This window comes from Anomalospiza imberbis, chromosome 3 (assembly GCF_031753505.1).
Source record: "Anomalospiza imberbis isolate Cuckoo-Finch-1a 21T00152 chromosome 3, ASM3175350v1, whole genome shotgun sequence".
NCBI classification, from domain to species: Eukaryota; Metazoa; Chordata; class Aves; order Passeriformes; family Viduidae; genus Anomalospiza; species Anomalospiza imberbis.
Window position 1 is genome coordinate 53,140,937 of NC_089683.1, and position 14,106 is coordinate 53,155,042.

Below are 14,106 nucleotides of genomic sequence, written 5' to 3' on the forward strand. Positions count from 1 at the left end.
GTATTTGTTTTTTGACCTGAGATATACATGCGATCAGTTTTCTAACTGGCTTTAATGTAAACAAATATGCATATATATCCCTTCTTTTAGTACATTCATGCGGTACGTCAGCAGTACCAGGCAAGAAGTGGGTGTTTTTCATTTACATTGGCCTAATGACCACTTCCACCTCTGCTTTAGGAGAGCTGAGGTTTACTGACAATCTGAAACATCAGCAAGAGATTAAGTTTTTGCTTCAGGTGTGGATATTTCAGATTGTGATCACCTATTTTCCTCTGCAGCTGTGGCCAGGAAACAGGTAGACAGTTGCATAGCTAATCAGACCATTCCATAGCACTTCATTTTGTGTTTCAGAGCTGACATAACCCATGGGAAATTAATGAAGAGGTAGGAAAATGCTGTTGCATATCACTCTTCTAGGGCTTGCTTTCTGACTGAAGAAGTCAATAGGGAAAAAATGTGGTCCCTGTGAGAGATGGGGCTAAATGATGTTGCTACACTTCATGTGAAGAACAAAGCGAAGGAAAAACAGCCATCAGTCTCAGGCCTTCTTGTGGTCAACTCCTCTGATCCAATGTCCCCGATAAACATAATTAGAAAATTGGCAGTTGTGTAATAGGTATCCATCTATTAATCTTTCAGGTCCTTATTAGCAGCTATGGCTATTACATGCTAATTAGGCCAGTTTTTAGTAAAGTAAAATTCTGGGGAATATAATTAAATTTTGTGCTCTCCTTTCTTCTCTGTTTATAACACATTTGCATAAAATATGTATTTTTAAGGCAGAGAACAGTCATTTTTCAGAATACTGTCTAGGTTTGCAAAAGTTTCCAATAGAAGGGGGTCTTTTTGGCAGGTCTGAATTGGCTGATCAGAGCACAGGTGCTGGAAGATCATTCTGGTTTTTATATAGTTGTTGTAAGCATGACATCTGAAGAGAATAATAACACTGTTCCTTCTGGAATTTGGGGGAAAATAAGACTGGCATTAAATAGCTGTATTAGATCTGGGAGCAAAATACAAATAAAGTACAAATCTGAAAAAATAATGAGAAAAGTTACATGAACACAGATGAAGTGGGTATTTGAAATGATTTTTTTGGTGTAATTTATTAATCTTTATGGTATTCATTGAAAACACATAAAATAATCATTTTCTTCCTACATAATTTAATAAAGTAAGGGACAGTTATATCAATGTGATCCTGCATCAAATTACCTCAAAAGCAGTGAAACTGATACACTTTTAGCCGATGGCATGTGAAGTGCACAAGGAATATCTCTGAAGGTAAGAGTGACTGTAGAGCTGTGATTTATATGCTTCAGTATGAATGACATCCATTTTATGAATGCAATCAAAGCAGTCACAACAGACAGATGGTGTCTGGCCTGTGGAAGTCAAGTGACTTCAGACAGGTTCTTAGAGCCTGATATACAGAGGGCTGATATACAGAATGTCCTGAAAAATGAAACTGAAGCTTAAATTGTAAACATTTAAATCAGCAAATAGTCACAATTTCAAGTATAATTTATTATATTTTGCCCTTCTTGTTTTTCAGTGTTCTGGGCTTGAAACACAGATAGAAATAGAACTAAAAAACACCCCAAAAGTAATGAAAATAATTGATTCTAGAGAATTCTCTCCTTTCTTCATGAAAATAAAAGCCTAATGCCAAACAGAGTTTTGACTAGTATTTATTACTGCAGTTAAATTATTGTTATTACATCAGTAGCAACAGCCACAAGGTGAAAGTTTCTTGTTAAAATTGCCGTTTCCCCCTTCTTTTTCAAGCAAGAGGCTTCCTTAAATTCCACTCAGGAGAACATACAGTTTGCTCCTCGGCATTATCTCTTTTCCTGTTTCTTTAGAAAAGTATTCAACCACACCTGAATTATCCAACAGAAAGAATATACAAATGTAACAGGAGAGTCACCCTGTATACCCTAATCACTATGATCAAGCCTATCAACTACACTATAGAAGAGTTTACATTTGCTGAATTGTTATGCTCTGTTTTAGAGGTATCTTTTCATCACCAAACAAAACATCAAAAGATTTTAGGCTTTGACATCCATATCCAGGATATGTTTCAAAGTCTTTAATCAACCACTGAACCTGGATTACCACCAGAAATGACTAAACAGTCTCTACGTGAATAGAGAAGAAATTGATGGACCTCTGGCTTAGCAAGAATTTATAAAATGTGATTATTAATTTCAAAATATAACACTCCCTAAATGGAATTCTTCAGAATTTTTGGAGAGAAGATTGACTTTAAAATTATGATTTGATGAAGAGCTGATGAAGAATTTGACTGAAGATAATGTCAAAATCAAGAAACAAAACAGTTAAACTAATAGTTATGAAGTTCAGACTGGTAGAACAAATTTAACAAGTTAGGATGTGCTTACAAAAGTTTTGGGACAGAAAGGAAACATGGCTTTTTGATTTCATTTCCAAATATTACCCTTATTTCAACTTACAGTGCACCAGAGCAATGGATAAAATTAGTCTTTAAATTCATCTCTTTCCTTACAGAGAGCTAAATGTTTACTGGTTTGCGGTTCAGCAGTGATGGCCCCAAACTTGGCCTCTTTTTAGCCACTGAAATGTATGGAAGTGTTTTCAAGAAACCCACATGATCTGGAAACAAAAGTGACAAAATAATGTCACTGAAATTGCCTGCGTTAAAAAAATAAAATAAATAAAAAGGAACATGGAAAGACTGTTTTCCTGAAGAAGTCAGACCTAGACAGTACTGTTTTAATTGCTGAAATGTCCTCACTCTAATCATCTGTCCCAGATGATGCCTTTAGTTCTAAAACACAGCTCAGCATTGCTGGAAAACTGGGAAGATGTTGTGCTGGAGCTGAAGTTCACAAAATGAACTAACATGTGTTTAAAAACTGCAATTGCTAAAAAGTGGAAAAATATGACATTCTCAAAACATTATTTGAAAACAAGGCAACTGCTTCTAGAAAATGGATTCAAAACTCCTGCAGCTTTTGAACAGGTAAAATATTAAAATTTGCCTATAAAGCATGGAATTGCCTTTTTATAAAGCTGCATAAACATGAAAAAATTAGCAATTTCAATGATGCTTTCAAAGAATTAATTTAAAATACATTTTTCATTATTCTTTTACTTATTTAAATACTTTATCATATTCTAACTGAACATTATGGATTCTATCAGAAAGAAAACAGTCATGTTCAAAATCAGAAATATAATAAGACTGCTGTTTTCTGATTCACTGTAATCTAAACATTAATACTTGTGTTAATACAGACCAAATAATTGAAACAGTTGTGATTTTTAAAATAATTTATTTAGCTAATTTATAAAATTACTTTTATCCTTTGCCATGCATAATGTACAGAACTACAATTTTTTCTTTTTTTACAATATTTGTGTATTAAAATTAAACTACTAAAATAATATTTACAGAAATATTTATTGATAAATAGCCTAAAATGTAAATTCAAGGAAAAATCTGAAATACTGAATTTTATGTTTGTTCAGTAAATCATAACCTATAATTTACATACATTTAATTTATTACCTGTACATTTGACTTCTGTTATCAATTGCTTGAAGTAACTATTGTCATTTTTTCAAAACCTAAGAAGTAAGGAAATCTGGTAAATATGTAGATTTGAGCCAGCACTTTAAATTACTATTTTCTGTGGCTAAAAACACCATCAAAAAACACCTAGTCCACTAGAAATATAAAACCATCAGAACCAACAAAACTCTAACACTTAATAGTAGATTTCATTATTCAGTCATTGTCTACATAGCAAATACATGACTAAAAGATAAAGTTACTAGTGTTGAGTCTCAGTATCTGTTGTTTTATGCAGGTCACTGCACAGTTTCAAATTTGTGTGGTGTACTTTAATAGTTTTAGACCTACAGTAGAGGCACCTTTGCAATTCTTACAGTTTTAAATGCTTGCCCATACCAGTTTTCCACCAACAGTGCGAGATACTGAGGCCCAGTTCTCAGCCCACATAAGGTCCAGTGGAACTACTGATCTATCCCAGCTGTAGATTTGAATCTGGTGACATGCTGAGTTACTGCTGATCCCGATGCAAGTTTCTGTGTGTATATTACAAGCATTACAGTATATGACCCTATCTAGCTCCTGAGTCAGAGCCGTTCAGTTAACCGAAAAAACCCCAAATGTTTACTTGTAGCAGTGCTGCTGAGCCATTAACTGTGACTATTATTAAACCGTACTGTACAAAAAAGTTCTGTGTGTTAGCGTGCTTATTCTTTCACAGAAAAAAATGTTAAGACCCTGACTTTAAGATCAACATTGCTGTTGACGATTAATGGCAAATGACAGTCAGAACAGAAAGAATAAAGCATCATTTTCAAATATCTGACAGAGTATGAAGAACTGGCAAATCTTAAATTCTCTCCTGCTGTCAGATATCATACGTCTATCTGGACTACATTTTGTGCATATTGTAAAATTAACTAAAATACTAAATCATACAGACTTAAGAACATACTTCAACAAAACTGATTCTTATCTGGGTGCTGGTATTTTGAACATATTAAGATGATATATTTATCTTATCAACATTTAAATTTGCAAGCATCCCATAGGCCAAAGAAAACAAAAAAACCCTAATAAATATGCTGAAAAACCCCATACCTCAGAATGAAATCCTGACCCCTTCTCCAACTAAGTACACACCGTCCAAATACACTGAGAATGCCAAGCTACAGGGGCCCCTCTGTGGGGAAACCCGTATTTCAGTCAGCAGCATCCGTCAGCTACAGCAGGAGTGCAGGGACAGAAGTGCAGGGACAGATGCTGGAGGAAGGATGACACGTAAAGCCGTGGCCTATTTCAGAACCACTGTGTGTTTCTGTGTACAACTAAGTCAACGCCATACGTGTACTAAGGCAGGATTTTGTCCAGATTTACGTGTAGAACACAAGTATCACTCTAGGCTCATTTCAGTGTGAGATTATGGTGCTAATTAGGCTCCTGGTCCCGCAGTCCTGCCCCATCTCCCAGCAGGGTCACACAGTCTAAGCGGGGCTTTCGCGTGCTGTACAACTCCCTCGGCTGCTGCGGCAAGGAAACACCGGCACACTTGGGCCACGATCGCCAACTTAAAATCCTCCACCCGAGGCCGGCTGAGGCAGCGCCGTGCCGGTGCCTCCGACCCGCGCCGCGTTCCCTGCGCTTCGGGAAATTCCCTCATGTGGCAGCGGCCGCTCGAGGGCTCGGGAACGGCACTCGGGGAACTGCCCGCTCCGCTTCCCGTCCTTGTCACTAGAAAGGCCTGGGTGGAGGTGTGGGTAACTCGCTACAGCCAGGCCTAAGCCAGCTCTCGACTCGCCCACAAGGGAAGCGGACCGACACGGAGGGGCTCGCGAAGGGAACCGCCGTGGCGGTGTCCACCGGGACCCGCCTGTCCCTCGAGCACCTGCTCGGGGAGCGCCTTTCCCCGCTCGTGCGCCACCTGGGCGGCGGGGCCGGTGGGACGCTCTCCCCCCAGCCTCTGGGCGGCTCGGGAAGCGCGGCTGCGGCTCCTCGGCGCGGATCCCGGGAAAGCGGCGGGCCCGGCAGCGGCGCGAGGGGCGGCAGGGCCGGGGCGGGGCGGGGCGCGGGGGCGGTGCCGCGCGCGGCCGTTGGGAAGTTGCGTCACGGCGGGCGCGCGCGGCTGCGCGAGGGCGGCGGATTCGAACGGCGGAGGGAGCGAGGGCGGCGCGGGATCGGCGGGAGGAGGAGGAAGGACAAGAAGGAAGGCAGGCAGGCAAGCAGGCCGGCAGGCGGGAGGAGGAGGAGGATGAAGAGCATGGCGCCCCGCAGTACTTTGCGGAAAATTATAAAGAAGCACAAGCCGCAGTTACGTCTGGCGGCGAACGCCGACCTGCTGGTGAGGAAGGAGAGGGGCGAGGGAGAGGCGAGGCCCGGGGCGTCCGGGAGCTCCTGCTTTCGGCCATGGCGGCAGCCGCAGCTGCGCTGGTGGCCCGGGGGCAGCGTGCCCTAAACTGGGACGCTTACTCCTTAAATGTTCTGGCCTGTGCCCCCTGGAGCGCTTTGGGTGTGACGGGATGTCCAGTTACTACTAATGGTGCCTCTGCGGGGACCCGCAGGCGGGGAGGAGGGGCAGACGACTGGTCCGTGAGAAAATACGGATGAGCAGAGATTGCCGCTCTCCGCTTCGCTGATGGCTGCTGTGTTGTAGCTCTTTGACAGTGATCTTGGGGATTCCGGGACGGGCTGAGGCATGGCTGTGTGTCATTCCATTTACGCACTGATGTTCATAGAGTTTGGTGCAGACGCACCTAGAAACAGCAGTTTGGATTATCTGGCTGCTAGATGCAGGTGTTTGTGTAGATCAGTTCGGGCGTACAGGTAGTCAGCTGAGCTGTGATCAATGAGTTGCTAAGCTGTTATGGCATCTTGAGTGCTCATATGTTTTTAGAAGGCCATCTAAGTAGACTCTGCCCTAAACTGTGAGATGACAAGTCTTGTTAGTAATCCAGTAAGGTGTTGGGGTCCTAGTCATGGTTTAAAAACGCCTGCCAAAAAGGTCCAAAAAGGTGCGGATAAAAGAACCAAGTTTGCAAAAACAGGCCAATAAAGCTGAATTGCTTCTGACCTGCTCTAAGGGATTTGCGGCACAGGTAGGGTTTGTCTCACCAAGAAATTATTTGACTACAAGAAGGAAACCTGACCTCAAGAGAGCTTGTGCTAGTTGCCGTGTTGAAAAAAAAAACGCATAAAAAAGATACTCTTTGAAATAACTTAGTAGACTTAACTTGCTGGTCTGTGATATCCTCTTGTTTACAAATGCATTAACACTAGTATGCTGTATACTAGTATGGGCCCTGACTTGAATTGTAAGTCCACGTGTCGTATGTGTATAAAATTTGTGTCTTGCATAATCTTGCAAGTTGGTATCAGGACATATGAAGCTAAATGTAAACATATGAAATTAAAATAAGTAATATGCGATTAAAATGAATGAAAATGGCAATTACTTGAGGGTATTTAGATTTGAATGCAAACATTAAATATTTTTCTAATGGAGTGGAGCTAATAAAAATATGATCTCTTCCTGATGTTTTTGCTGCCTTTGGACTTTTTTATGGACTAAGGACCTGGCCCCTTGCTACTCGTGCTCAGACCTACTCAAAGCTTACTCAGTGGAATGCAGTAGTCAACTAATCAAATGCACACAATCACACTTTTTTTTTCAATCCTTGGTAACAATCGGTCCGTGTTTCCAGGGTAATGAAAATTTGGCTTCAAAGTAGTTTGCTGTCTGAACAGGGGTAAGTGGGACATCCCTCCAAATCTTGGCCTTTGGTTCCCATCTCTTCCTGGTCCTGGCACTAAAGTTCTCTGAGTTGCAAAGACAGTCAGTGAATTGAATTCACTGAAACTTATAAACAGCAGCAATCAGATCCAACTTAAAATATGGCCATGCAAATGTTCATTGCAACACAAAGGATGAGATCAGAATAAATTTTAATAATGTGATGTAAACTTAGATTATCTCTTCTGGTGATGTCAAATTACACAGCTTTTATGTTACAAGGATTGGCTTTTTTTATTTTACCTTTAAACAAGAATGTCCAGGTGTGGTGGTTGTCCATGATGTTCTTCAACCAGGCTTGTGTCTAACAGCTCTTTCACTCTTTATTTCTATGGCTAAATCAACACAGCTGAAATTATGCCTCTTTTAGGAAAAAAAAAAGGGATTGGTGAGTTTATTGTGTAGTAAGACAAGTAACACATTTTTAGTATGTTTTCTAGTGCCTGTGTTATTCTCTGCAAACCCTGTAAGAGTGATTAGATGGCATACATCAGAAATGTATATATTAGCTGTCTTAACAAGATGGAGCCATAAACATTTTGAGCAGAGAGCTTATTTCTTCTCAAGGGAAGTATGAGAAATGTACTAGTTCAATTTCTGGGCTATCTTCCAGAATGATCCATGCTTTATATCTGAATCTATTGTGGTATGTGCCCATTTCAATAAAGTGGTCTGCTTGCCTTAGGAGAAAATAAGATTGCTTTCTTTTTTCTCTGACCTTCAGTGATTATTTACTCGATAAACCAGTGTCTTCTTACATGATTTTAACAAGTTTGGAAGTTTGTAACAAGAATTCAGAAAATTTTGTTAAATACTTGGATGAGGTTTCTTTTTCACTTTTGATCAAGTCTCTTATTGAAATCTAAAGCTTTGTCAGAACCTGTTTCCTAAGTGTTAACATCTATCTCTTTGTGCGGTGTAGCTATCAAATTTCCTTAGCCTTTCTCAGGAAGATGTTTGATTTTTTTTTTTTTCTTTTTTTGTTTAAGGACTATGATAATACCTTTGGGTGAAGAGATGCAAATAGCGATTTAGGCTTTTTCAAGGCTCTTTTTGAGAATAAGAGGTAATGATTTTAGGACTGAAGTTCAGATATTTCTCCAATGGTCAGAGAAGAAAATATGCAAGCATTGTTCTAGCTTACAATAATAGAAGAGAAGCAGGGTCTCAGGTGCTTCTTTTATGCTAGAACAGCACGTGTATTTCCATTGCAGGAAAAGCTTAAAGTATTGCACTGAATGGTCTCTTTTTAATTGGTTATCACCATAGAATAATTAATAAGTGTACATTGAAGATAAAATATAAGTCTAAAGAATTGTTTTGAAGTTATGGCAGTAAAACAAAATTACAGTGGTTGTCCGTGCTATTCCTGAGTTCTGTTGAACAGGTGTATGGACATTGCTGTATAAACAGTGCTGTAAATTTTTTACATCTGTTCTTAAAATTTTGCTGCCTTTCTTTTCTGGAAAGTAAACATTCAGTTTTGTAAGGTGATTTTCATGACTAGTTAGTTCAAAACTATTTTTAAATTTTATGCAGAAGGACAATAATTTAATATGTAGTAAAGCAATGCCCTTAAACAAATATGGTATTGCTTAGTTATTTGCCAGTAACTGTCCTAGTCATGGTATTCAGTCATTCTGCCTTTCACTAGCCTTTCTCAATTGCCTTGAATAACCTGGAATATTTATTAACCTGCGTGCTCTGTTGTGGAATGTTCCGATTTTAGTTATGTGACTGTTTAAATCTCCTGGAGTACAGGGGAAGCTTCTCCACATACAGCAATTCACTTTGAAAATAGGAAAATAAAGGTGCAGTGATTCTGAGAGAAGATGCAGTTTTATAAGGCAATTTTAAAATTAACACTTTTGCCTTTAGGTATCTCAGAAGAAGGTCATGCAAGTATGGAAGCTTTTGTTCTATCTCTCAGTTCTTCAGGTTGTTTTCAGAAATCTAATCTCCATGTTGATAAGTTTAATAGTGAGAATTCTATTGTTGAACATTATTTTAGTGCCACTGCTTGATTCTGCTGGAGATAATTTCAGTGGGAATAATTAAAGACTGGTTCTAAAACGGCTTTTATATTTTGTGAAATAAATCTGCAAGCACATGTGCTTTTTGTGCAGTAGATGCTTTCAAATGATGTTAAATATTATGTAAATCTGTCTATTGCACTCTGGCTTTATTTAGTTGAGGATATTTAAAAAAAACACCTAAACTGCTTGTCATATGAACAGAGTTCTTGTGACAGGAGCATAAAACAGATTCTTCGTGCTGCAAACCCACTGCCGAAGTATTTCTTTTAAACTCTTAATTTGTAACTTTCCATATTACATTTTTCCAGGCTTTACAGATAAGTATGGTAGAATAAATGCATCACCTTATTCATACAAATAAAATTTTCATGTGTTTCAGTAATATTTTTCCAAGCTCTTGATTGAAAATGTCTATTTGTACACTTTATGTAGGAGAGGTAATGTTGTTTGAAAGTATAATTTACAAAAGGTGCAATTATCAATTTTTCAGGTTGGGTTATTAAAATAGTTGACATAATGCCTGTATAATGCTAGAAGTTTGTCTTGTTGGTTAATTACCACACAAATGTGCTATTGGCTGGCAGTTTTAGTCCAAGCTGGAGCAGTTCCTTCCTTGCCTGCTACAATTTTTTCCTGATTCTGTATTAGCAGACCAGTATTCCATATGGAAAGGCATACTGCCTGACCAGTTCTTTTAATGTAAAAGAGCTAAGTGATGAGCTCTGAAAAAAATGGATGCAACCTCCTGACACTGGAGAATTCTAAGTTCTGGAGAAATTAATGTCAATGTCGCTTTACACTGGAAAGGGTCAGAAGTCCTTGAACTTGTCTGTAGTCCATGTGGTGATAATGCAGGAATGAATTTACTGTTCATAAAAGTCTGGCCGTTGTTGTCACTGAAAACTAACTGTATTTACTAGTAAGCAAAAAGACTCTTTATTCTCTGATATTTGTGTTTATATATTACTATTAGGAACTGCTAATAAAAATCAGATTGATCCTCTTAGATCAGTTGTGGTTTGCATGATCATTTCTAAAGCACTTTTATTATTTAAGTATACTAAATTTAAACTCTGTTTACAAGAGTCTTGCACAAAGAGAATATCTTGGAAATTTACTGAGGCTTGAACTGAGTGATAATTTTTTTTTTCTGAGAACACCTTTCAGGAATTTGGAAGCAGTATAATCTGCAAATTATCTGTTGCAAACAATGAATCTTTAAAAAAGCAAACTGTGTTTAAACAGCTTGAATAATTTTTTTTTCTTCTCTATTTTAAAGATTCATTTGAGTTTCTTATTGTTTCTCCATCGGCTAGCAGAAGAAGCCAGGACAAATGCTTTTGAGAACAAAAGTAAAATAATAAGACCTGAGCACACCATATCTGCAGCGAAGGTATTAACACACTTCTAATATTTTTCATTTTTGTAAAATGTATTATGACAGCAAATACAAAAGATTTCTGTGTTAAAGTGGATATTTGATTTATAATCCAAAACCTATAGACGCTTAATATTCTTTGTTCATCACTGGCATAATTTACTGTTACCAAGACAACAAATTAACTCTCCTTGCCCTATTAAGTCTAACCCAATTTTTCTTGATTATTCCCTGTTTAAAGTCATAATTTCAATATATGGGTAAATCTGCAAAATGGTATACAAGCAAGCCTTCATGGCCTGAAAGGCAGTCCAGAGTTGGAGGAGCCTTATTTCAGTTGATACTACGTCAAGGAAGCATGCTGTCTTAACTTCAGTGATATAAGTGAAGCTTTGTGGAACAGATGAGAAATAGTTCAGAGAGGTTCATATACCTTTCTTACATCTTCAGTTCTTACCTGCTTAGTCTGAAATAAGTTCGTAGTGGATCCTGGCAGCATTGTTTGGATACTTCTTGAGCAAACAGGTACTCTGTGTGATGTATTTGGCAAGGAAAGAACTAAGGGAGAATTAGACTGTGGATTGTTATATGGGTAGTTCAGCATAACAAAAATTGCTGTATGAATATCTGTGAAGAAGGGATTTGCTGTGTTGCAGAGCATGGTGAGTTTTGTGTACATGCAAAAGAAGGGAAAAAGGAAGATGTTAACGCAGCTTTGTCTCTCTAGAAAGAATTAGTGTCAAAATATGACTGAAATCCTTTTTCTATTCTGTAACTCATTTCATTCCCTAGAATATGTCTGCTTTACCTTGTTGTCATGAAGGAATTCAGTCTCTTTATTTTATCTCTTTAATCGCCTTCTCCTGCTGAGCAAACCGGGAGGACAAAATTTGATGTTATCTGATATTTTGGTCCTGTGGCTTCTGTTTATCTTCACTATTTTTTTCCCTTCTGCTGAAAGGTTTAGTTTTATACTTTTCTATTACTATAATGACAGAAACTTACATAGGATATGTAGAGCAGCCAAGTAAATGTTGCAGTTGGAGTCTTAAGACAATTATGGTTTCTTTTTAACTGCAATTTTAACACTTTTTGAACATTTTTGTGCTCCATTTATTTTTTTAAGGTGGGAAGAAAGGAAAAACTGCCTGTATTTTAATAATTTTACTTAAATAGTCCCACTTGGACTTTGAAGTTCATTTTTCAATTTAAATTCCAAACCAAATGTTGTCCTTCCAAAGGTCCGTGTGCTCTTGATACAGAAAGAAGTGAGGAATTGCAAAAAAATTGAGCATAAGAGCTGTATTATTGCAAACCTTATTTCTTCTTTTTGTCTAGGACTAACAGGGTAAGAACTTCAAGGAATCTACTGACAGCTTGAGAGTACTATTGCCATTTCTCAGCAAAATAAGCCTTTTATTTTACGAGTTCTTGCTTACGAATGTTCTTGCTTAAAAAAAAACCCTCAAATTTGAAATCTTTCTATATACTTTTGCTTTATTTCTAATATTTTCCCTAGAGTATTACACTTTGCAACACACCTCTTGGAAACAGATTGGCCAGATGAACCTTTGGTCTCAGTAGCCTAGTGTTTTGAATCTCTGTCTGCTGCCTGAATTGTGTTGATAAATATACTTTTTTTTTTTTCCTTTGCAGGTTATTTTAAAGAAAAGCAGAGGCTAGAAAACAGACCACTGGAATTTTAAAACAAATTTTTCAATGTTTTCTGACTAACTTGAGTGATACTGTGAGCCAGCTTTAGCACTTGTGGAACTTGTGTAGTTTTGTTGACATCTATCTCCTGACTGACTATCTTGCTGTTTCTTTAAAAAAAAGAATTTAAAAATCTTAAATTGTATATTTTCTTACACTTCATGCATAATTTTCATTTATGTGTGTCACTTGTCACTTAAGACTTTTGATATACTGTAATTCGTAATGATGGAGGAATGCTTGTACCATAGATACCCTTTGGGTACAATGTGAAATTTATTATTAAAAGTGTGAAACTTCTTAAGGGGAACAGTTGCTAAAAAAAATAAAAACCAGTACAGGTTTCACTAAATCTACTAGAGATTGTGCAGTTCATAGCAGATTGACTAGCTGAACAAAATTATGGCTTTCAAAACAATCGCAGTAGAAACAAGTGAATTAAATACCTTGTCTTCAGTTTATTTATAAATCTCTTGGTAATTTTGAAATTACTTTGAAAAGTAGGTTGAAACTTCTGTGTTCTGGGGAAAGAATACATAGTTGGTATTTTAAATCATGGTTTGAACTGCTAAGCTGACCTGTTTGATGTGGTATATGAGACAACTTGGTGGTCTGTAATTCATTTGGTGTGGGCAGATACACAGGTTATGGAAAAGGAAAGATCTGGCACAGCTGATGTTTTTGAAGTTAGATCTTGTAGAAATAACAAAGATAAGTTGGCATGAGTACCAAGCTATTTCCTTCTCTCTTTTGTGTGTCATGCTAACTTGTCAAAAGTTTGGAAATGTACATTATATAAAAATGTCTTCTTAAATTCAGATCATATTCTGTTCCTGTTCTGATATTTGGAATAATTTACTGAACACTTTGTTTAATAAATATATTAATAAAGTTATAGACAAATTTTACAGTTTGAGTTGATAATGCAGTTTTATGGAATATATGGTAGCTGATCCTTGATATGCACAGTGAGCTGTTCTTAAAATAAAAAAATCTTTACAAGTGTTACGTATTGAGTAGTCTAATTTTGTTTGACACCTTATCAAGTATATTCTAGAAACTCAGCAAAAAAATTGCATTTTAGAAATATTTTTGTAGTCTAAAGAAACTGTAGCAATGCCAGTACTTGTAATTTCATGTCATGTCCATGTACTTTTTAAAATGCTGTATAACCTTTGAAAAGTCATCCTCTTCCAGTATGGAGAAAGGAAGGAAGCATTACTTTCCTGCTTTACTTGACTCACAGAGCTTAGTGCATTCAGCTTCTTGTAAGAGTTGACTAGATTATTTATTCTGCATTTTCTTCTCTTACTCCCTTGGAATCCACAAAGAAGGCCAAGAACATACACATGTAGAGGATATGTGGACTTAATAATCTGAAGTACATTCTCGGGAATAAGGAAGATCTGACTAGGTATTTATATTTTTATTTGTAATTACTGTCTTTGATTTAACAATTTTTTTGCAACACTAGATTTTCCTTAGAAATGTTTTCTCTTCATTTTCCCTGAAATATTTTCTTAAGAGTCTTATATAATCACATACCTCTTCCTCATTCTTTGAGCGCTATAGCTTCTTTTGGAACTTGTTTTGATATCCACTTTTAACTTTTTCATTTTTGATTTTT

The 14,106-nt window shown here is 37.4% G+C and overlaps 1 protein-coding gene across 1 annotated transcript; it reads left to right on the forward strand.

Moving 5' to 3' along the window:
* The first annotated feature begins 5,715 nt into the window (after window positions 1-5,715).
* Window positions 5,716-13,387, forward strand: CENPW (centromere protein W). Its single transcript, XM_068184395.1, has 3 exons — window positions 5,716-5,903; window positions 10,668-10,781; window positions 12,423-13,387. The coding sequence occupies exons 1-3, from the start codon at window positions 5,814-5,816 to the stop codon at window positions 12,447-12,449; spliced, it is 231 nt and encodes a 76-aa protein (XP_068040496.1). The 5' UTR covers window positions 5,716-5,813; the 3' UTR covers window positions 12,450-13,387.
* Window positions 13,388-14,106: the final 719 nt, after the last annotated feature.

Bases quoted from the DNA above. Each gene is read 5' to 3' on its own strand.
- CENPW (XM_068184395.1), top strand. From the start codon at position 5,814: ATGAAGAGCATGGCGCCCCGCAGTACTTTGCGGAAAATTATAAAGAAG. The intron at 5,904-10,667 runs GTGAGGAAGGAG...TCTATTTTAAAG, and splicing joins CGGCGAACGCCGACCTGCTG to ATTCATTTGAGTTTCTTATT. The intron at 10,782-12,422 runs GTATTAACACAC...TTTCCTTTGCAG, and splicing joins ACACCATATCTGCAGCGAAG to GTTATTTTAAAGAAAAGCAG.